We start from the raw sequence: 24,963 nt of genomic DNA on the forward strand, positions 1-24,963 counted from the left end.
GTGCAGGCAGAGCTGGGGTGGCATTTTTAGGTTTGGATCAAGATCATGGGGATGACTGAACAGATTCTAACTGACATTTTTTGGAGGAAAAATGTAAAATGAAACTGTTGCCCAAGTTTGTTCTTTTTAAGTTGCCATTTGGCCTAATTTTGACAAGGTGGAAAACCATTCTTGCTTCAGTGTTTTACTGGGCTACTGCAGGTGTTGTTCATATGTAGGTCAATGGGCCTGTGCTCAGTTATTGTTATATGAACTTGGCATGTACTGTTGTCGTTTACTGTGTAGCAATACCTACAGAAATAAAAATAAAATATTTGAGGAAGCATAAGTCTTCAGACCTCATTTGCATCAAGATGTCCCGGTGAAAAACTGGAGCTTAAATCCTGCTTGTCTTTATTTTAATTTTTTGCAGTTGCTTGTGTTCTGTTACTTCAGATATCTTTCATTTAGCAATTGTCTACACTCTTATTTGTCCTGATGAGTATACTGGGGTTTTTTTGTACATACATAGAATTATATTATTCTGACAAATGCTGATCTAATTTGAAAAGTGCAAGTGGGTGTTTAAGCATATAAAAGCTTATTTCTTTTTATGACAGCCCTCACCCTCGTGCTGTCTCTTTTTTGGAGTCATTTCAAATAGGCCTGCAGGTAGAAAGCCCTTTCAGATAAGAAAAGCGTGTTCTTGTGTTCATTTAAGGAGTTTTTTTTTAAAGTGAATATATGATGTTGCATGTGATGGAATGTGGGCAGGAATTACTTGTTACTTGTTTTTAGAATAAATGGAATACTTGCTTTCAAAATAAAAGGATGTAAAAATCCATGTTCTGGATTGATCCATGGAGCTGGGTATTTCATTTGTCACCTCACTGGTCTGCACTTATGGAATTTCCTGTATTTGTTTGGCCTATTCTGGAAAAATACTGTAAATGACGGCAAAAGGAATGATTTTTTTTCAAAGCCGTGCTTTGGTAGCAACATGGGATTGTATTTTTAGTAAAGTAGATTTTTTTTTATTATCTCTGTAGGTATTTGCAGAATTTTGTTGTAATTTGAAAAATTGTACTTGGCTCTCAACTTTCCTGTTGTTAAAGTTAGGTTTTGTTTTTTTTTTTTACTTGTTTGACAGTTTCTGTAAGTTTTTGGTATTCTGTACTTGGAATAGTATATACTTAATTTTTGCTGTGGTCTGGGAGTCTTGCAGTCCTGTCTATGGCTTTAAGTTGTGGTATAATATTTATTTTAATTGCCAAGCTAAAGGAATTCTAATAATCAGGCTTTACTATAACAGATAATCCTTTGTAAGGGATCAGTAAATCAATAACCATGTGATTTTGTATGTAACAAGGGAATTTAAAGAACCCAAGTGTTTAAGTTTGTTTGTTAAAACTTCTGTTGAAATAATTACGATTCTTGGGGGGAAAAAAACCCCCCAACAACAACCGAACAAAGAAACTCTTAGTGCTGAGATTAAATTTTACTACCAGTAATTTACATTACCTACTGACTTCTGCATTCTCCAAAGCTTTAGATTTAAAAGCTCAATGAAACTTGCAGTTGTTTACACCATTACATTTAGTAAACATAAGCAATGTTTGCTGCAGTGATTTCTTTATGTTAGTTTGCTACTTGAGACTGATTAACTACTGGTACTTAAAAATGTTAATAGCGTTACTCTACTTACTAGGTAAGCTATTCCTGGCAAGTGTTAGAGAAAAGGTTTTAATTGATTGCATTAAAGCCTACCCTTAAGTAATGCCCAAGTTCAGTGTGCAGTTACATGGAACAGCTGATGCTGCTCAGAAAAGGTTGGAATGAATTCTTGTTGGTGTTCTGTTTAAGCCCTGAATGTGTTTCAGACTTTGCACCTTCCCTAAGATGATGCTGTGGGTAGTTACACACTACTGAACTCAGTATTTTTCATGTTAAGGTAGAACTTGTTTCAGCTTAAGAACTGATCTATTGGATTAGATTTGGATACCTTTTCAGGGTGCTGGTTGCATTAATTCTGCATATCTCCTTAATTTCACTTCAATTTATCTGATTTTGATTGTTTCTCTTTCTTAGTGCAATAATATGTGCAATAATTTCTACAGCTTTCCAGTCAAAATATGGCTAAAGTCTGTTACCTAAAATGGCAAATAATTATTTTTTTAAAATATATTAAATGTTTTTTGTGAGGTGGTTTTTTTACATTGCTCTAAGTCAATCAGTAAAACTGATGATTTACTATCTTATCCACACTCTTTCCCTTCCCCCTGCTCTTAACGGCAACTTAGCTAACAGCATCTTATTTTTGATCAAGATTGCAGTTGTAGTGCAGTAACTTATGTAACACTTTTCATTAATTACTTTTGCAGGTTATAAAAACAGTAAAAGCATTTTGAAACAACCCTGTCTTTTCTTCCCTTCTTCTGCATATGAAAATTGCTAATCGTTCTCAAAATATTTACCTTTAAACTTTGTAAATGGCTTATGGCCGTTAAAACTTTTTTAATGTATTAGTCCCTAGAGAATCTCAGATGTCTCAATTTTTAAATCACTGAAAGGAAAAGTGAGGTTTCTTACCAAAACAACATGGAATCTTACTGGAGCTTTAGAAAACTAACCGTGTCAATGTTTCTTTGCTCTAGCCATGGCACAAATGTGTAGACTTATGCAATTGTTCTCACTTAAAAGTGTGAGTTGTCATTCATTTGTGGCTAGACATGGCCATGTAAAGTAGATTTCTAGCTTTTTTGCCTTTATAAGATTGTCTGTAGAAAATGCCTCTTTGTGTAAAAAGTATTTCTTGTGGAACTACAAGGTGCAAAGCAATTTTGTACATCATAGTGTAGCTTTAAAAAAATCCCTCGTTCTTGAAATGAATGTGCCTGTTCTTGTTGAGATAGATTTTCAAGCTCTGGGCTTCTATGGGCATAACAATTCTTGACACCCTGTTCTCCTAGCATGCCTTAAGTTCAGCTGAAACTCATCTCTCTTCCTTATATACAATGTACTGGTTATAGCTGATGTGATGGTAAAAACATACAGATTTTACAAGGCATTGCTTAGGAGAAGTTGATTTGTATGCATGAATACTTACTATTGACATGAGGAGTACGTATACATGTTGAAAGGAAGTAAAACCTGTGCACAGATGATACTATTTGGGATTTCATTGGGATTTTCCAAGGGCTTCTTCAGAGTTGCCTTGTTCTTTCTTCTGCTTGTTATTATTAGGTATTTACTTCATACTTTGGGATGTAAATGTGCTGGGTAAGCAACTTCTTCAATAAAGAGTGCTTCCTAGGAGCATCCTAGGAACATAGGGTGAGGATACAATTAAGATTTTGTAAATAAGGTTGGCTGCTGCAATTACATGTTTATTTGTATTTGTGAATTGGAGCCCCCAGTATGGGGGGAAGAGAGCAGAAGTGACGATTACCCACAGTTGTTACTGTAGAATCGGCCTTTCAGAAGAGGTGATGGAGATGCTGATTGAAGAGGGACCACTGAATGTCAAACTTGTGCTTTGAGCAAGAATGTCACCAATGTGAGATGATGTCATCTGGCCGGGTCCTGAAAGCTGAGAGAAGTAAATCTGTAGACTTGTTTAAAAGAAAGGTTTCAGATTGAATTTCTGATATGCCTGGATGGAAGACTTTTCCTTTAATGCTATGACACTTCCTCCTTTAAATATCTTAAGAATACCAAATTTAAATTTTAAACTAGAAAGGAAGGACAAACTGAGAATTTAACTGATAATTGCTAAGCTAGTAGGGTAGTGGGTCAGTAGCGTTGTCTGTCTGGTGTAGGCTGTGTGTAATGTTATCATAGGTAAAGGGAGTGAGAAAATAATTCTGTGAGATTGTTGTCTGCTTACAATATGGTGAGCATACTAAGCTTTTGATTTGTGATGCTACCACTTTGAAGTAAACTATGAAAATCATGGTTTTCAAAGTTGGGTTCTGTTCTCTTCTTGTCATAGCCCCATCTTTGTCACATATACACATATTGCTGTTCTTTGGTCTGTCTCCAGCATGTTTTTCCAGAGAGAATTTCTGAGTAGGAGGGAAATTTTCCCTGAACATATCCTCCTAGTTTGAAAAATTTTAATTCTTTTTGTTTGGATAATGTTAACTGACTAAGTTTAAAAATATTTTAGAGGCAGCATTACCTGGCTTTGTTTTAGCGTAGGTAGTAAAACTTCACTTGCATGAAGAGAACTTCAGCAAATTTTTTAAATGTCAGAAGAGGGTTTTTTTTATGTTTCTCTCTTTTCATGGTAACTGGAAACTTTTACAAGTGATACCTTATAGGTGTTAATTTAAATATTAGTAAAGTAATGAAATTTAATGAAAGAGGGAAACTATTTCCTTTGTATTTTAATAGAACAAATAGAGAACATAGCATTTTGTTTTGGAGAGTAAGGCATAAATATGCTACCCGTTTTCTGGTGTCCACTGTAGGTCTATGGTGCTTGGTATTCCTCAGAAATACAGAATAGAAAAACAGTCCCCCTGCTCCCAGCTGATGACTTGGTATAAAAATTGCTTTAAAATTGTTACAGACAAAAAAAGATTTAAAGCAAAGTTTTATAACAAATCACTGTGTTAGTACAGAAAATATTAAAACATTTGTGCTGGTTGATAGATATGACTGACATTGAATACTTGATTTTTTGGATGTCAGCTTTGTCAGGTATTGCATTTAGGGCATGAGAGTAGGCCTTGGAGATAAAACCTGGAGTATATATGTCCTTGTATTTGATTAAACCAAAGTGAAATTACAAAGCAGAATAGTATTACAAAACATGCCTCTCTGAGATGGGAATGAAAAACTTCAGGTGCACTTCATTGTCTCTGAAAGCCATAAACCAGCAACAGGACACCTAACAAAACTAGACAGAAACCCCAACACTAAACCCTACTGGTTTAGTAAAGGTGTTTTTTCTGTATGGTCTATTTTTAATGTGTTTCAGTGGGAAGCAGAAAGTGTTGTGTGAAATTAACTTCCTGGGTTTTTGAAAATGGAATCTAATTGAACATATTGAAGTAGAATTAATCTGTCATGGTTCTGGTTTGTTTTTGTTTATGTTTAATGACGGGCAAATGGCTTTTTTTACTTTATGAGGTCACTTGGTTTTTGACATTGAAAATGATGGACTGCTGCCTATATGTGTTGATATTTGATATATTAAAAGGAGTTAATGTAGTGGAAACACTTGTCTCTTGCAGTTTGACTCTGTGCCTGTTTTCCTACTGCTGTCTGTTACGGAGAGCAAATAGCAACAGAAGCATTGGTAATGCTGTGCATGAGACACACAGCTCAGCTCTGTTCACAGTATGTGTCCAGCAGAGTTTAAAAAAAAAATTAGGATATAAATTTTCATGCTTTATTATTTTCAAATATGATAGATACAAATCAATATTAGTGTTTAAACTCTTATGTGAGAGTCTAAAATATAGACTGAAATTTTATGTTTAAATAAATTATATGCATATATGTCATAAAGTATTTGTAATGACTCTAGGAAGTAAAAGTAGTCATCATCTGGAAAAAGCATACTACCCTTCATTTCATCTTGACTTTTCCCAGTACATGTCAGGAACATAAGACATAAGACTTAAGAGTAGATTATATATAACTTAGTGTTAGTGGCTACCTTTAAAGATATCTTATACCGATATTCTTTTGCAGTTGGTTGTAACCTCAGTTATCACAGTGTTAAATTATAAAAGATCTTTATACTTTCTTGTTCTTCCCTTTAAGCTTTCCCTGAGTGTATTTCTGGCTGTTTCTTATCTTGAGAAAGCTGTCATCTCGTGCTGCCAGTAATAAAAATTTAAGAAAGGCTCTGAAGAAAGCCAAAAAAATCCCCAAACACAAACTCATTTGGCTTTATGTAGCCAAGTGTCATAGTTTGTCAGCCTTGGGATGGATTCTGCTATGCTGCTTTTTTTATAGTCCTGTGTATTTAATTCTTAATGCATGCTCTGGCGCCAAGGTTTTGGAAAATGAATCTTGAATGAAGGCACAACATAAATTACAGCAGTATTTGGGGCAGACATGCACTTAGCAGACACCTTGAGCTTGCTGGTGTGTGTTTGTAGAGATGTGGTGTCTCTCATGACCTGCTGTTTACGATGTGGTGACTGACTGCCACCAAAGCCGGCTTTGCCTGGAGCTTTCTCCAGGCTCTTGGGGAGAGCCTTGGAGAAAGGACAAATTCTGGTTTTGCTGGCAGTGGTGGTAGAAGTTGTTTTGTCAAATGTTGTGGAGTTTTATTTGTGTTTGCTATTACTTCATCTCTTATAGCGTTACACAAGTCTGTTTTAGGTTTTATAAGGCCACAAGATCCTTGAAAAAAACTTGTAAAAACACTTGATAGTTAGTTGCAACAAGTTGCCTCGGAGACAGCCTTGTCCTATGCCTCCTAGTAGCAAAACCCAGAATCTAAAAAATGAGGTGGAGTTTTTCGCTCAAGTAGTGTAGATGCTGTTCCACTACATTAATTCAATTTTTTCAGTTTATTGGTCACCTAGCATGTTGCTGGTTAGATTCACTTGTAACATGGGGCACGTCAGGACCAGGGTTTAGCAGCAGCACTGGCTGTAAAGTGCATTTCTCTCTGCTTCTACATGGATTTCCTCCTCCTCCCCTGCACCGCTGCTGTCACAAGTGCTTGTGCAGGCGCATAGAGAAAACATTCAGACAGAATCAGTTTCCTGATCCTTCTTGCATCACGATTGCACAAATGTGCTTGTGTTGGTACAAGAAAGGAGATAATACAGGGACAGGAATGAATGGTGGGATGGTGGGGGCGTGAACAATTAGGAATCCTTTTAGCGTTAGTCTTTGGCTTACTGTGCCTTAGAGCATATGTGAAATTATTGCCTTGGCTTTTCCTTGTATCCTGAATATGCTCGTGCTGTTGGGGAGCACTGATGGTGTTTGAAGCTGTACAAGTAGTACTTGGCAATGTGTGTTGTTCAAGCAAATGCAGAGTTTTTGGGGACCTTTCTGTTTCCTTCTCTATGCAACCACTTGAGGTTTATGTAGAGGTGGAATACTGTACTTTAAACTTGTATCCAAATTGTATCTAACTCGTTTTGATGGGAAGAGCCATGTGTGAACTTGTATGAACTTCTTTTAAAAACGATCCGTCTGAGCTAAATCTCTAACATGATAGGACGGAGTTCTTATTTAATTGAATTGAGTTTCTCTTTTTCTACTCTGAGTGATTCCAGTTCATGACTTTATGCACAGAGTATGTGCTGAGTGTGTGCTCATTCTGTAAGAATTGCCTTCTGTTTTATTCACCACTTTAACAGCTACAAAACACGTGTTGGAAAACTACAGCATTTCCTACTGTTTTTATGGGCCCTGAAATACATTTGTTGGAACAGTATCGACCAAGATGTATCTGAGATATGCGCAACTATGGCTTTTTCTAACATTCTGATAATTGTAAATCTTACTATTTGTGCTAAGTTTGAGCCTGAGCATAATGATGTTATCTCCAGAGATGTGTATCTAATTCTTAAATTTTTTTTTTGCTTCCTTAAAAGCTTGTTTTTTTTAAAAGGCTCTTTAAATCTAATTTGCATCAAATAAGCCAAGGTGAACTGAGACGCCATAAGTAGATTTGTCAGCCTGTTTTATCACTTGGTGAAATTCATCATGAGAAAAATATTTAGCAGCATATTAGTAGGAGCAAAACTGCCAGTTATGCAATCTGGAGTTGGAGTGCTAACAGCAGAGCAGTTCACGTAAGCCTCTGGAAGTAGGTTAGTCCTTAACTAGCCAGCAATCTGTACCACTAAATTTTTGCATAAGCTAATAGGACTATTTAAAGAAACTGATATTTATACATACTTACAATTACTGATATATCGAATGGTGCTAAAAGGAAGTGTTTCATTATGCTGTTATTGATTAAATAAAATGAATCTATGCACTCTGTATTTCTGAAAGTATAAACATAGGCTGGCAATTTAATACTCAAATGCTAGAATCCTAACAGATTGTGTCTTAAAAAAAAGGGTCCTGATGCTTTATTTCAATCTTCCTTTATTGTTAGTATTATGTTACATCTTTTTAATTTAGGTTTCAGTTGTATAATTCTGATATGATCTCTTAAAGTATAAATACATCCTGACAACATGTTGTTACAGGAACTTTGAGGGAACTGATGATGCTACAGATGGTGCTCACAGAGGATTAAATTTGATTCCTTGGTTGGAACAGTTAATAATATGCGTACTAGATCAGATGGTGTAGAAGAGTGAAGCAATGCAGTAATGCCAGCAATGTCATGCTTACATGCCTGATTCATGGATATAGGATAGGATTATGAATCACATGTGAAAACAAATATATCAGAGGAAACAATGACGTGATTAAAACTTTAAAGTTATATATGTAAAACGTTTTATATGAAAATAATTAATTTGACTTCATTACACTCCTAATTTTAGCAAATTTCTTTTTATTTGTCTGAAAGTGTAAAGTGGCTTTTAAATCTTAAAACTACATCTGTAAAACTTCTTATGCCTTTTACTACACTTTTTACAAAAATTTATAACATGATAAAATCCTTTTCCAGTGCTTCTCCCCTTCTTCTTTTTCAGTCTTAAAAGTTGTGAACTACCTTTTCAGTATGAATAAAAAAAATTGTAAATTTTTCAATCATAAGCCATACTGTCATGGTTGCTGTATTCTGCATATCACTGTCTTCCAAAAAGGAATTTAGTGCCTCGTGCTCTTTTTAGCTCTTGGGCTGTATCTGAATAGAAATTAGTACATTGAATATTGACTACAGGCTTTCAGCAGGAGGCTGAAGATCCAGCTTCCAGATTAATGTGTTAACAAGGATGAAATTCTAAGCAAGAAAATGAGGCTTTAGTTAGAAAATGATTACTATAGCAAGTTTGCTTTGGAAATCACATGAACATATTATCAGTCATTTGGAGATCACCTGTATATCAGTCCTCTGATTTCCTGGCCAAATTAAGAAAGTGGCTTAAATGCTACGCTGCTGTTCTTTCTTAAGAACTGAAAAGCTCTTGGGCAGATTAAAGTATACCATCAGGGATATACTGCATCTTTTCCCGCTTCCTGCTGTTAGAAGAGGGAGGAAATAGCAGTAAAGAACCAGTCAGACCTAAAATATATAAAAACTTAGATATGTGTTGTTATATGTGCTTAGATGCCTATTATGCATTGTCACTGAATATATATAAATACACGTCTGTAACTTACTTCATCAGCTTAATGAATGTTCTACTGACAAATGAACTCAAAATTCAAAATTGTATTTCTTAGATAGCTGTAACTTCTGAACATGTATGGAATATAAGGCAGAAATACTTGACTGTCCTTTTTAATTTTGTCTGAGTTAAGGATGTGTGTTTATTCCAGGTGAAGTTAGGAATTTAGGTCATATTCGAACCCCTGTAAATTTTTTTTTTCTTGGAGCTATTATAATTTTAGCTGTTGATAATTGCTCTAATGTGCAAAGAATACATCATACATTTTTAATGATGCATAAAGTAGTTTTCACTACCAAATCATGAAAACTTAGATTTAAACTACTTTAAATACTTCCCCTCTTGGTCTTTTACTAATAAATATAAGTAAAGTGAAAAAGACCTTACTATTGCTGAGAATAAGAATGAGACATCTGGAACTTTTTTTTTGCACTGAATATTCATATATGTTTGCAACTTTGTATAGTAAGTATCATAGAAGTACAGGTAATGTTGGAAGGAGGAAAAAACAGAATTTTAGAGGCCTTGTGTAAGATGCATCTCCCAGTTTCCTCTCATCCTGCTTTGTTAGGGTTGGCAGGAGTTCCTTTTCTAAATCAGTCTACTTTGACCATTGTATACAATAATTGTCCAACTTCCTCTTCCCTTCAAACTGTGTCATTGCTCAGGGAGGGTGTGGGAAGGAGATGGAAAAGCCATGAATCCATCTTCTCGATTTTTATGTAGTCAGAACAGTGTTGTAATTTTATAATTAATTTCCTATCAGTCTAAATGAAGTGTTTATACTGATAATTTTGTCTTGTCAGAATAATCCTTGGCATGATTAACATATTCAAAACCCTTTTTGCAATTTCCTTTTAAAACAAGCATTGCTGATTTGGAATAGTTGCTTTTAATGCAGTTAAATTAAAGGAAAATTAGATTTGCCATCAAATATAATTCTCTGGAGAATTCCTATTGTATCTTTTCCTTTGAGTAAATGGTTTTCTGGCTACAAAGTTCTTAAATAGTTATCTAAGATAGCATAAGATGTTTTGAATGTCTTAACAGGTGATCAGAAAGTTAAGTGTCTGCTGTTCTGCAGTTTGTTTTGAGGCTTTTTATCTAGGAAAGATTAGAAAAACTTTAAACCTGTCTTAACACTTGATTTTGCTAATGACATTATTTGACTGAATTTCTGCTTTAAATAAACTGATCTCACTGATTCTCCCCCCCCGTGTATAGAAAATGAAGTTGAAGTTCAGAATTAGACAGATTTTTTGTGGGTGTGGAGAAAGCAGAGATGAGCTAGTGGTGATTTAAGAAAAAATCAAAGCCTTGCTTGCCTCATCAAGTTTCCATGTGGGGGAAAGGGGGAATATAATTGATCTGTATATATTAAAAGATACTGAAGTAGCAGAATAAATGGACACTTTTCAGTAGTGACAAAACCAGGTTTGGCTCCCTCATGCAAAGATCACTTGTATACATAGTGAAGTTGTAATGATTTATTTTAGGGTTGTTTGACATGTCATTTTTTTTAAATGAAGAATGTTTAGTGGATTTTAAAAGAATCATGGCAGCTTTCATGAGGCCTGACTGTAAATAGGTGGGATTTTTTGGTGGTGTGTATATATATATTTGTTGTTAAACTGCAGCATTACCAGTTACTAAGTATTACATCTGTATTCAGAAATCAGTGCTCCATATACCAGACTTTGCAGTCAGGAGTTTAATTTAGGAGTCTAATCTGCTGTTATTGAATGAGTTTACAAAGAGTTTGAGAAGTTAGTTCAATTTCTAATACAGAGCAGCAGAAAAACCTAATGTGAAACTTAACACTTTCAAATTTTTTAGAGACAACATTGTTCTGAATCTCCTTTCCTGTTGCACCCCTTCCCCTTGCCCTGCTGTCATTAGGGTTATTGCATTTTCCTCTTCAGGAAGCTCAGTTAAGTAACATCAGTGTTGTGATTAGAAGACAAGGTACTCTATGCTTTTTGTCAAAATTTTGTCTGGTTTTTTCAACTGTTTTTAGTGGAAAGATGTGTTGCAGTGATGAACTTTTATTGAAATGATTGGAGTGAAAAATAATGCCACAAATTACTTTGTCAAGTTAACTGTTAGATCCTGCTCAGCCTACTTGCCATATGGAGGAGTTTAATTATTAAGAGTAGGAGTGATTTGCTTTGGGAGCTTCTAATTGAAAGATTAAATGAAGCTCACTGTAAGGCTGTGTCTCAAGCATTTGAACATTTTTATTGACAACTTATGTAAGGGTTTAAGATAAAAACATGTTTATTGCCTTTACTGTGAATAGCTGTTTGAATGTCAGGCAAAATTCTTGAAAACACTTGCTTTTTTCAGTAGTTTCATTAATCCCTTTTGTATTTGACACTTAGATTTGTACTCAGGTCTTCAAAAATTTTTGTTTTTTTACAGGTTTTGTGCATTGAAAGGAGTCATATTTTGAATTGGTGATGAAACTGTAATGTATTGAAGTACATGTAAAACTAAAGCACAGCAGAAATATAAGGAAATAGAAATCCTAGTTAGGGGAAGATGCATTTGGTAGGGGGTTGGGGGTATCGCAGATACCTGCTTTGTCTCTGGAAAATGCAAAGAAATCCACTTCTGTCATCATGGCAGATGCTGGAACGTGGTTATTTTAAGCTGGGAGTACGTACTTAGGAAACTGACACTGCATAGTGCTTGCCTTTTCTGTGAGGCTTCCCCTTATTCCAGATGGCTTTGAGGAATGAGGAATCATAAACCTAGCACAACAGTGCTGAATTCATCAGTAATAGGCAGTCATGGAAACACTGCGTGTTTCCATAGGACGGCCATATGTTATCGTAAAAACAGTGCTCTTCCTTCTTGGTGAACGCTCACAGAACAAAAGGGATATGTAGTAGTCGGCCTCCAAACTTCCAGCTGCTAAGTTCGAAATAACTTCTAACTGCCAAGTTGCTCTGAGCGAACTAATGGGAAAATTTAAAGGCATTTAAATCTTGAATTTGATGGTTTGTACCTGATTCCAGGTAGCCCTGAAAAATCATGAAGGTTTTGTTTGTCCATTCATTTTTAAAAAGGCTCTTTCAGGCATTGAAAACACTTAAAGGCTCAGGCACTTTGGGAACAGATTGGAACTGCAAACACCTGGTTGGGGTCACTGTCACAGGCTTTGGCATAGGCATAGCTTTTGTGCTCCAGGGTCCACATGCAAAGGAAGTGTGTGAGAAAGAACTGCTGTTTGTTGATCTGTCAGTCCTTTTCGTTCTGAAGTCTGTTACACTTGCAGCAGTAAATGCAGGATAGATGAAAGACTATGCAGTGCGTATACCCTTTTGATTTGGAACCATTTCTAATGGTGTATCCCTAAATAAATTTTAAGGGCTTTGCTAACATGAGCTCTTGAAGATATCAAGATACCAGTGTAATTAATTTTCCTTAATGTCTTGTGTTGACAGTGTCACTTTCTAAGTTTAACTTGTGTTGTATTTTCCCCTGGCCTGTAAATACAAAGTTTCCTGTATCTTGGGTTGGTTAACTGTGCTTTGTTCATTATCAAACTGTCTCTCGTGAGAGACTTCTGTGGACTGGTGAAGACTTTCTGCCCTTGCCTTAGAGCTGAGAGGCAGTTACTGCCTCAAGGCAGGAGAGGGGTTTGTTTCAAAACCCTATGCCAAGTTTGTTGATCCATGAGTTTGGCATTTAGTTTTTAGTAACAAATTACCTCCTTATTATGACCAGTAGTTCTGAAACTTCGTCACTTCTGACCAACATGAAAAACTAGGCTGTAAAATAAATGGTGCCTGGAGTGACATATGCTGTGCTTTTATGCCTCTTGTCCACCTTCTCTCTTTTGTTTGCTTTTGCTAATTCTTCTGTGCTTTTTGTTAAAGGAAGGCTCAAATTCCAAGCTATCTGTTCATTCCATGGGCGAATTTATCATCTCTGCTTTTTCCTGTGATGATCATTTTAGACTAAGTGTATTTATGACAACACACCAGACTAGGACAGAGAAATTGGTCCAGACATGAAATTAGGTTTGTCCTTAAAATACAGTAGAAGGTTTGGAATCCCAGAACACCTTCAATAGGGTGGATTCAAAGTGAAAAATAAATTATCAGCTAGTCTTATGACTTGTTGTGGGGCCTCAGGGCTATATCTATGGTGTTTGCTGTATCTTAAGACTTTTCCTCTTGACTTTTATCTTGGAAACTTCCCAAATAGCCAATTAACTAACCATACTTCATCTAGTATTAATTTGAATTGTTTTTACCATGCAATTGAGGCAAAATACTGCATGATAGAATATTCTGCAGAGCTGCAGATGATTCAGTTTCCATCAGCTGTTTTTTGGATTTGGTAGGGCTCCATAGGTGTGCTTGTGAAATGCTTTTCACTTGTTCTTTAGATTGGAGTGGCTTTCTAATTTGTTTTTGTTTTGAGATTGGTCTCTGAAGAAGGGGATGATGACCCATGTTGTCAGTCTGGGAATGTTTAATTTTACCATCTTCATAATAGTAAGTAGCTTCAAAATAAATCTGGATTCTTGTTTAGAGTGGGTTAATTTTTATTACAGTTAACATGTGGTCCTACTCTGTTTCTCAGTCTCAAAATGAGCAATTGGCACTATCGTTTCTTAAGAGAGAGATCAAGTGTTCTTGGAGCCAGCTCATGGGACATTTGAAGCACTAGCAGCCTGTTTACTTCTCTCAAGAAGAACCATAGCTCCTTAAAGTGCCTTCATGCTTAAATATCCTAAAAAGGCATATTTAAGATAAGTACTCTGATTAAGGAACTGATCAGGCTCAACTGTGTGAAATTGTACTTAGAGAAAACCTTTATGATTTGAAAAGCTGGGCTTTCAGCTGAACAAAATGGAAGAACATTTGAGTGGGTGCTTGCAAATTGTGAACACTATCTGACGTTTTCTTCTATGCAAGAATAGAACTAAGTACAAATTAAGCAAGTTGGGTGTGTTTGGGGGACCTCTTTATCCATTTTTGATGTTTATGCTTTCTTCTAACTTAAAATACAGTATAGATCTAAACATGTAATACAAAGATGATTCTTCTAATATATGGTTGTATTTTAAGTAAATTCATATCCCTTTTTCATGGCCACTGGAATTTAATTACTAGCAGTGGTGATTCATTATGGTTGCAAGGGAAGCCTTTCTGCAGCAATTCTATATAGTCCTTTATTTCAGGGCTGAGTCCTTTGATGCCTCTGGCCATATTAATGTTTTAATTGCAGGGCAAAAATTTAAAGGCTGAGTATTGCGAAATTAAACCTTTTGTGATAAAACAAAGATGGAAAAATAAAATAGATATTTCTTTAAAAGTAAAAAAAAAATTACGTGGTTTTTCTTAATAAAATATTAGTTGCATTCCAAAGTTGAAAATTATAGTTTGTGATTGGCCTGGTTTAATAGTTAGTAATGAATTATTTAGTAATATTTAATACTTAGTAATTTAGTAAAGAAGAGATTTAGAAGTTTGTCTTTCTGAATTACGTGAATTATTTCTAAAAGCAGCATCTCTGTTCTGGGACACTGTCAGTGAGGTGTTTGAGTTTTTTTAATGTTGATTTTTTTTGTTCGTTTTTGTTTGTTTTGGTTTTGTTTGGGTTTTTTTTTTCATGGACATAGATGACAGATTTCTGTTAATTTCTGTGTAATAAAACTTGACCATAATTAAGGAGGCGTTGACTTGCATCTAGCCTTGGGAATCAGTTATGTTAATTATGCATCTGAGATTCCAACTATGTTTTGGTTGTTATCTTCATTCTTCTACTTTGTAGCCTTATGCATTCCATTATTTTTGATTTTTGATTATTTTAAAATTCATAATAGAAAAGCAGAATCATGATAATCCAACTAGTATGAAATAGTAAAACAATAAATTAATTTTTCTGTGCAAACTCTTCATTCTCTCTATTTCTGTGCTTCCTTCACATTACTTATATAAATGAGCCTTTTAATAAATTCTGTAGCAATATGAAAGTTTAATTGTCTGATAGACTAGAAGAAGCAAAAATTACTCATATGTTGCCTCAATTTGTATTTGCATTGATTAAAGTGTAGTGCACCAGTTTATGGGACTAGACACTGCATTTTTATAATGGCTATCATGGTGGGAATTCACTATCTTATTAAAGATGAACTTTCAAAAAATGATTTCTGTATCCTTCTTCATATTCTGTTCTTTGGTGTTGGATACATCAGAATTAATGAAATAGTTAGCTCTTAGTTAATGCCAAGGTCTGTGAAAGACCAGTGTAATGATGGTTGATCATCATGTGTTGCAGATTTTTGGAGCATTTGGCATATGCCTTGTAGAAGGGAAAGAACAGAGACTTAACAGGCTGATGTGGTGCAAGCCGAGCCATAAGCTGTGCACAAATCATGAGTCTTCAGTAATGAATGCAAATGAAAACATACTATTTTTGACTTGGAAACGTGCTCCACAGCGACTGCCGTTTGTAATCAGAGGGTACATGAGCGATATATCATGTATTACATGGTCATATAAATATATCAGCTGAAATTTTTTTGCAGTGCATTTTCTTCTCTTGCAGTCCTCTTTGAATATTTTGTGTTCAGTAGTAATACTACTGACTTAGATTTTTATCTGCAATGTGATTACCATCCCTTTCTTATCTGTTTATGAAGCTATGATTGTATGACATGACAGTTCTTTTCCTTCTCTGCCACTGCTCTCTGTGTAGCCCAGAGGTGCAGAAAGGAGGTTGGGAAGTGCAATGACTTTATTTGCTATTGTAGTGACATATTACTGAGGGTAGATGATAGAAGAAAAAGTGGAAATTGTAAGTTACTGAGGTGGAAAAAACAAAGTGTCAAAACTATTCCAGCTTATTTTTGGGGATTCCTTCCTGGATAAAAAAAAGAGTTGATTTGCACACATCCCCCTTTCACTTTTTTTGGTAATAATTATTATTTTACAGTTAAATTTGATGTCTATTACCTGGTCATTATGTGCAATGAAGTACAGGTACACAATACAGAAATTAAGCCCTTTCTTCTGCTTGGGAACATTATATTCTGGAGAGACACTAACTGATGTTTCTGGTTTGTTTTTGGTTTTTTTCCCCACTTTAGATCCCTGCAGTTCACTCAGCCCACCATGCTTTACTGAGGAGGACCGATTCAGCCTAGAAGCTCTCCGCATGATCCATAAACAAATGGATGATGACAAAGATGGTGGTATTGAAGTAGATGAAAGTGATGAGGTATGAATAAAAAAAACTTCACTTGTGCATGCATGAGGTCTCTTTTTTCCCTTCATTGTTTTGCATAGCTGCTCTTTATCTTCCAGCGCTTGAGTAGTTGTTGCTGTTTTTCTTAATGCAGCCCTTCCCTCAGCCAAATATGTAGGGAAAGTCTGATTTCTGTAAATGTCTGAAATGGCATATTGTTGTCCATTGTTCTAGCCTACAGGAAGGTTTTGTACGACTATGTATAAAAGCTGTTATTTTTGTGATTGGTGTAAGAAGTAGGCAAATGGTGTTGGCTTAGCTTGCAATGAAGTTGATGTGATCCATCACCTGGTGTTACAGTTTCTTTGCTCAAAGTTTTCTTGCTTAAGGCATCACTGGCTTTCCTATTTGCCTTTCATCTGTTGCAAGTACTTCATGGTGCAAAGCAATACCTTTTACAGACAGCAGTTTAGAAAGATTTCCGGTTTTGCTTACATTTTACAGGGAAGTAGTAATCACCTCCTGCTGTAGGCTAATGGTAGATTAAGACCTATGAACTAAGGAAGGTTATACAGACCTGCCTGAAGTTTTTTGTGTCTGTGTTCAAATGAGTTTGGCAGGCAGGCTCCTGGTGGTCCTGGCAAAGGACATGCCCTTGCACTTAACTTTACCATCAGGATTCTCAAAATTACTAGTAGGAGTGGAAATATCTGTGTAGTTTTGTTGTGTTTACTTTGCATTCTGGCAGTTGTTAGGCACAAGCTTGAGAAAGGAAGGAGAGTGAAGATATCCCCTAAAAATAAGGGTATTGCCATGTGGCTCTGATACCCATTGTCACTGTAGATGAATGGGAGAAGAATCTTGCCCTTCTTTGTCATCCTTTTTTATGACATCTAGGGGAAGATTGTTCTCCCTGAATGAGTTAGGTTATGAATTATCATTTGTCAAGTTTAATATGATGCTACTTACCTTTCTGTGTGCCCGTGTGCAAACAGCATCAACAGGCCCCATCCAACCTGATCTTGAGTTCTTTCAGGGATGGGACATCCACAGCTTCTCTGAGCAACTTGTTCTGGTGCCTCACTGTCCTCTGAGTAAAGAATTTATTCCTAACATGTAATCTAAATCTCTCTTATTTTAGTTTAAAACCTTTCTCCTATGTCTCATCACTACTTGCCTGTGTAAAAAGTTGTTCTCCCTGTTTTTTATACCCTCCATTTAAGTACTGAAGGTCACAATAAGATCTCCCTGGGGCCTTCTACAGGCTGAACAGTCACAGCTCTCTGTCTGTCTTCATAGGAGAGGTGCTCCAGCCTTCTGAGCATCTTGGTGGCTTCCTCTGGACTTGCTCCAACAGGTCAATGTGTTTCTTGTGCTGAGGACCTCAGAACTGGATGCAGTACTCCAGGTGGGGGTCTCACAAGAGCAGAATAGAAGGGGAAAATCAATTCCCTTGACCTGCTGGCCACTTTTTTTTGGTGCAGCCCAGGATATAGTTGGCTTTCTGGACTGTGAGTGCACACTGTTGGCTCACATACAGCTTTTCATCCATGAGAACCTCCCAAGTCTTTCTCCGCAGGGCTGCTCTCAGTGAGTTCTCCCAGTCAGTGCTCATGTCTGGCTTGGCCCAACCCAGGTGCAGCACCTTGGACTTCAGGAGGTTCTCCTGGGCCTACTTCTCAGGGTTGTCCAGGTCCCTCTGGATGACATCCCTTCTTTCTGTTGTGCCAACTGCACTGCTCAGCTTTGGGTCATCTGTAAACTTGCTGAGGGTGCATTTGATCTCACTGTCTGTCATTGATGAAGATATCACAGAGCACTTGTCCTGACAGAAGTCCCTGATGGGCACCACTCATTACTGGCCTCCACCTGGACATGGAGCCACTGACCTCAACTCTGGCTGTGTCCATTCAGCCAGTTCCTTATCCACCGAATGGTCCACCCTTTTAATCCATCTCTCTCCAATTTGGCGAAAAGGATGTTATGTGGGATCATGTCAGAAGCCTTTCAGAAGTCTAGATAGACAACATGGGTTCGTGTTCCTTCTCTGACCGCTGCAGTCACCCTGGGGCCACCAGGTTGGTTAGACACTATTTGTGTCTTAGCGAAGCAGTGCTGGCTGTCTCGAATCACATCATTGTGTGTGCCTTAACATTGTTTCCTTGAGGATCTACTCCAGGCACAGAGCTGAGACTCACTGTTCTACAGTTCCCCGGTCTTCCTTTCTTCTCATTTTAAATAGGAGTGATGTTTCTTTCCCTTTTCCCAGTTAGGGATTTTGCCTGACTACCATGGCTTTTATAATATAATGGAGATAGTCTAGCTCTGTTATTGCAGAATGTTGGGTGGTTGTCATTAATGTTTGGGATAGGCACAGTCCAGTCTGAAAAATGAAACATCAGTGATGGAGTATGATCTTCCTAATGAACTTCCCAGCACTTTGATTGATTCTCTTGACTTGTACTGCATTTGTTATACATGGAAGCTGAGAAAGTTAGAAGAAAATACAGAAATATTTATACATTGGAAACTTTTTATTAGTATTCAGAAGATCTGTCCTGATTTTCAGTGGACCATCTTTATATCTGACCTTAAGTTTCTTCCTGTTCCAGAGGAAGCAACAGAAGCTACTCTTAAGACCTGTTTAAGAGGCTGAAATTAGAACAGTTGATGAGGGATGCTGTTTCAGCCGGGGTAGTGACAGATGAGTGAAACTGTGTATTCAAACTACTCATTGTGCGTAAAATAAGATGACTGAAATGTAGCCCTTGTTTCTGCTAGTTCATTTTAAACTATTGAAGAAATATTTAATAACCCCCTCCCTGCAAAGTAGCTCTACATATATTTTCCATGCAAATTGGTGATGAATATGTATTTGCATAGGGTGTTTTCTTCTAAGAGATTAAATGCAAGTCTGAAATTAATAAGAAATGCAGTTTAATTGCAAGTTCAGCTAGTAATTTGTATGTTCTTCTTTTACTTAGTAGTGCTTTTACTGGATCTTTACAATAATCTTAAAAGATCTACATTTCAACAACATAGTTACATAGTTGTCTGATTACAGTAGGTCTGAATAAACGCTAAGTATATCCTAATATACACTATTTCAGAACCGGATTTTTTTTTTGTTCTGTCACAGTGGGTAGTGCTGCTTGCCTTGATTAAAAATGAGGACTGATAATTAAAAAATCTTTATTAGAAGTAAAGCTTACATGAAATGCAGGGATTTTACTTAGCAGCAGGGAATGGATTTTCTGTTTTATGCTGCATGGTTTTTACTTGCAAGACTCCTGGAAGAGCGGCATATTGAGTATGTTAGTTAGATATTCCTCAGCTTTATATTTGGCAGGAAGAATGTCACAAAGTAGAATAACTTTCTGCTGTTTTACCAGCACTACAACACTATTACAAGTGTATATTTACACCAAGGAAGGAAGTTCTTGTAAATAAGTTATTTTGAGAGGGAAGGTAAAAAGGTGAACTATTTATTTTAACTATTTTAATTTGCTAATCCAGTTAACTCCCAATGGTGATTTCAGACACTTCATCTGCACACAGTTTATTTTTCCTAATGTTTTCATGCCCTGTTTTATGTTGTAGTTTGTTTTTCCTCTGTAAAATGAAGGCTCACATAAAATCATTCTGTAGAGAAGGAGTTTTTTTAGGATATAAGAAAATTTGAACTTGTTAGAAGAAATTTCTTTTTTTCTCAGAAATGATCTGATACTGGAAGCCTGTTGGACCTACTTTATATGGGCTGGAAAGAAGCTTGTATTTGACCTTGATGACATTAATGTGGGGAAACCTGATCTAAATTTTTAGCACGGGATTTAATAGTTACGGAAACACATGAGGGATTTGTTGAAGTCTTCTAAGGAAGTTAAAGGGGCTCTAGTCTGAGCACAGACTAGTTAGATTTTTTTTTTCTTCTTTATTTTTTGATATGGTACAGCAGAGAAAAGGAAAAAGGAAGGATGTGAAAAAACCCCCAAACCTATGCTTATTGTTAAGGCAGTCTAATATGAATTTTTCTATGAGATCTAGGTCCTGCTATTATTACTTTATTATTAATATGTACAAGATTGCAATTGTTTAAACTGGTTTCAAGAGATATGCTGTAAATGGGTAACTGAAAGGGAGAATGTAATATTACTAACTGAGATTTTAGTTGTGTTGTGGGAGGTTATCCACCTCAGGAAGCATCTGTTGCACCATGTGAACGTGACTTGTTTTAATGATGAGGAGGCACAAGAAGTAAGACAGACTTATCATATGTTCACTATTTACATAGGTTCTTCCTGTTTCCAAAGAACCTCCGTATGTAGATCCTACATGAAGTAATTTCCTCAAGGAATCTCTCTATAGTACTAGAATAAATTGACGTTTTTGAAATATTAGTATCTTACTGTGTGTCTGTCATACCAAGCTACTGCCACAAATGTACATCTTTGCATGGGATATTTGGGTAGGTCACTTAGTGTATTCATATTTTGTTTAACTTTTTTTAATGAGGGAATTTGCATTATTACTTAACAAAAAAAACCCCCAAAACCAAACAAACCCCACAGGAAACAAACAAACAAACAAAAGACAAAGTACAGTATGGAGAGGAAAAGACTGCAGCATTGAAAGCATTGAATGGCTTTTAACAGAATGGTCAAAGAAGTTTAAACTGCAGAGATGATATGCAGAAGTGCCTGACTTAAAAATGTTGTCTGGAGACAAGAATCAAATAGAATCTAGCTTTAGTTGCCTAAACCAGGGAAGATGATTGTCTTCTATACAGTGATTAAAGCAGGAAAATTAGCTAGTATGATCTGATCTGGAATAGTAATAGTAATATAGCACTTTGGCTATAGTAACTCTACCAGGGGCAGAATGTTTGATAACCCAAGATCTTCCTTTTGAAGTGACCCTTTCTGAATGGATGGGCTCTGTGAAGATATTGTCTGAGGATTTATGTTCATATTTGCATCCATGATGCAAATAATCTGGGAGGTTCAACAAACATGATGTCTTGAGAGAGAGCATGCTTTATTTTTTGAGAGAAGAAAAAAGGTCAAAGGAAGAATCCAGAAAGAAATAGAAATTGATAAAATACAGAGGTCAAGTGTAAACAACTCAGTTAAAAATTAATAATTTATAGAACTGGGATGGGTTCAGAAGCATATGCTTCAGTATATCCTGCCTTTAGTGCTAATTTGTGATGCAAAGTTTTACAGTAGAGGAGAATCAGTCCATGCTGCTAATACTTATTTTTATTACATAATTAATTTGCTAGTCATATTTTTGGTTGTTTATGCATCCTTTCTTTTAGCAGTTAAAATGGTACATGCACTGGTACATCATAATCTATTTTATAAGCTTTCTAAATTAAATTATTTTGCACCAGCAATACTATTTTTGGGCAACCCGGAGAAATGAAATTTAAAATCTAACTTTGCAATGTGAAATTATTTTCTGAATTACTACTGAAATAGATCTGCCTATTCAATTTGGACTGGTGAAAGAAGACTGCAGATATCTTTGTTCTTTATTTAGTTCCTTAAGAGATATAAAAAACGAATGAGACATGAATTACTGCTTTGGACCAGAGACCTATTCATTTGGATAATCTGCTCTGGACAGTAGTGAGCACCAAACACTTAGGGCAAAATTACAAGAAATTCCATGACAGGAAATCTTGAAGAACTAGATGCTGAGCTGGTGTGGTGCTCCCATTTTAAGTATGTGTATTTTGGATATTAGGAGCATAAAGTGTGAGGTGAAAAAACATTTTGAGAATTTAACATTAAACTTGGAATGACGCTAATTGAATAGCCCTTCTGTCTTATTGAACAAAAGCAAATTCTTGTGCAAAATTTGTCTTTCTTTTGATCTTGGGGGGAGTAAAGATTTAGCAGAAGATTTTGAAGAGGAGGGAGTACTGCTGTGTATGATGTAACAGATGATATAGTTCAGAAGCTTGATTTCCATTTCTTTAGTGCATCTTAGGCCCTGGTTAAACTTCAGGAGCCTACCTCAGGTGTTATTTCAGCTGAGAGAGGTTCTGCTGTAGACCAAGTTCTTAGTTCATTTTGTTCTCTGCAAATATGCTCTTATTAAGATGTTAAATGTCCTTTAAAATTCCCTTAGTATTCTGGTAATTTTGTCCTTGTCATTTGTATAATAAAGGTCCTTAAACTGGTGTTCATATTTCTGTAAACTACTTTATATTTCAGTGTCAGCTGGTTAGGCAAAATTCTGCATGTGGAGAAATACCTGCTGCAGTGGTTCAGAAACTGAAAACATTAGAACTGTTCTTTTCATGATACTGGGATGGCTCTTGAGCATGTTTTACATCTCGCTGTACAAGAACATTCTGTTACAAACGCTGATCATTCAAATAAGTATTTTGAACTTCCTAACCAGTGTCTCAAACCTTTTTCCCCAAAGCTATTTGGTTACTTTAATTCCCTTAATTTATTGTGACTCTCTTAATAGAGGCCTTTTGTGCATTAATTTTTTTTCATTCAACTGCTAATGTATTTGTCCCCAGGCAGAGTGTCTTTTAGTCTCTGGAAGTTTTGTGAGTAATTCTGAATATGTCTACACAGTTTGTTTTTTCAGAGCAAGATAAGGAGCCAGGACTTGTCTGAAAACCTTATGAGCGTGTTAGTTGACAGCTAACTTGTGCTAAGTCCTGTAGAGAAGCAGTGTGTGTTATCATGGGTACAGTTGCATGGAAACCTATTCCAACGTGATTTGGATCAGACCTACCTCATGCCTTGTCTCCTTGGAGGTACTTAAGCTAATAATATGTAGCTGTCTGCACCTGTTTATGTAGCACTGCGGGCATTTAGTCCTGCTACAATGGAATGCCTCCTTGGAAATTCTTTGGCTTTGAAAGGTTGCAAAGTTTACTTTGCAGTAGAATAGCTGCAGTTTGTTTTGAGCTGCAATAAGTTTTTTTTCAGTAGAATGTGTAGATTACTTAAGGTGTACTTGGTAGAACTTTCCTTATTATGTCCTACGTTTTTCTAGTAATGTTTTTATTATGCTCGAATACATTTTCTTATTTTACTGTGTAACACCTTTAGAAGCCACTTCTGTAGGGTAGGCAGTTGCAAAAGCTGTATTACCTGAATTATAGTATGTTGCCTTTTAAAAGCACATTTGCCATTTTAATTTATTCAGTACATGTGAAATTGTAATAGCTGCAACAAGTCTGGTTGCAATAGATGAGAAGGCTGTCTAGCAATGACTTGGGTGTATCTGAAGGTTTATAGGAAATCTGAAGGGTTATAGAACTGAAGTTGTAACTTTTGTAGGTTTCCCTTTGAATCAAGGAATAAAACTGAAGGAAATAACACTGCTTGAGGAATAGAGTAATACTTAGGCAGGAAATATTATGAATTACTCTTAAAGTAAACTTGTCAGTTAGAGGGTCTATTTTATGTTGCTGAAACTGAAAATCATGAACTTGAGCCTTCACCCAGAACAAAATATAAACAGCATATGAATGCTTCCTGCTGCAGTTAGTGAGTGTGGTTAATTTTACTTTTCTGCTGGCATTTGCAAAAATATGCAATTTCTCATTTGCTCTTCAAGGAACGTCTCTTACAGCTTCCATATTTTAACTTGAGTTTAGTTTGTAAGCACTCTCTCTGATACCAGTCAAACTTATATTGGATTTTGGGGTGTCTTTTTACCTCTTTTACAATGGTCAGATTTTTTTTTTTTGGTGGTTCTTGCTTCAGGTTGGTCTTTGTTTATGAGTTGACTGGATTTTGGTGAAAGTTACAGTACTAAAGGCTTTCTGAAGAGGAAGGAAGGTGGCATGTACCTGACTGTGGAACTTCTCCAGGGCTCCATAAGTCCTGTCCCCTCCAGGCAGGCAGAAGTTTCCTCTCTAGCTATTACACTGCCAAACCTTGGACTTTAGGATGTTGATCTTTGTAGAGGTATGGTTGTTATGGAGTTTTGGGATCAAGACTCCATTTCAAGTCTAGGTGTGGTGTTTTTTTTACTGTCTACTTGTTTTTGAAGTAACTACAAAATCATTGACAAATGATTTTTTTTTTTTGTTTCTCACAGAGTTTTTAGGTAACTTATCTATTGCTTTCTTGGTTTCAACTTTGTAGTCTTAAAAGGACTTCTCCTTCCTGAGTAATTATGTTGGCTAAGATAATCCCTAGATGTGTTTTTGTTAGAGCTTATTCTTTTAACCTCCCTATTTAGAGTTATTTTTCTAACCTTTTCTTTGTATACTTAATGACCAGGGCAACAGAAGAGAGATTAGCTGCCATGACAAGGAACAGAAAAATCCTCTTTTTACTAGAGTTGTTCTGTTTTTGTCTTTCTTCAATTTAGGACACGGTTCTTTTTCATGAAGAAGCACTTCCATATTAGGCCAGTTTCAAAATGAAGATCCTTTAAACTAAAGAAAGATATTTGATGTTGTTATATACCTCCTCTTTAGTAAATGCATTCATTCTTGGAAACACAATGGCCTCTTTCTAGC

General features: G+C 36.1%; 1 protein-coding gene across 3 annotated transcripts in view; it reads left to right on the top strand.

Annotated features, from left to right (window-relative positions):
* STIM2 (stromal interaction molecule 2) overlaps positions 1–24,963 on the top strand; it is a 71,890-nt gene that overhangs the window by 19,799 nt on the left and 27,128 nt on the right. For all 3 annotated transcript variants that reach the window (XM_032685872.1, XM_032685871.1, XM_032685870.1), the window contains exon 2: positions 16,363–16,493. In XM_032685872.1, coding sequence (XP_032541763.1) covers positions 16,431–16,493 — 63 coding nt within the window. In that variant the 5' untranslated portion in view covers positions 16,363–16,430. The remainder of the gene's footprint in view (positions 1–16,362; positions 16,494–24,963) is intronic.

Source organism: Chiroxiphia lanceolata, chromosome 4, assembly GCF_009829145.1.
Source record: "Chiroxiphia lanceolata isolate bChiLan1 chromosome 4, bChiLan1.pri, whole genome shotgun sequence".
Lineage (NCBI taxonomy): Eukaryota > Metazoa > Chordata > Aves > Passeriformes > Pipridae > Chiroxiphia > Chiroxiphia lanceolata.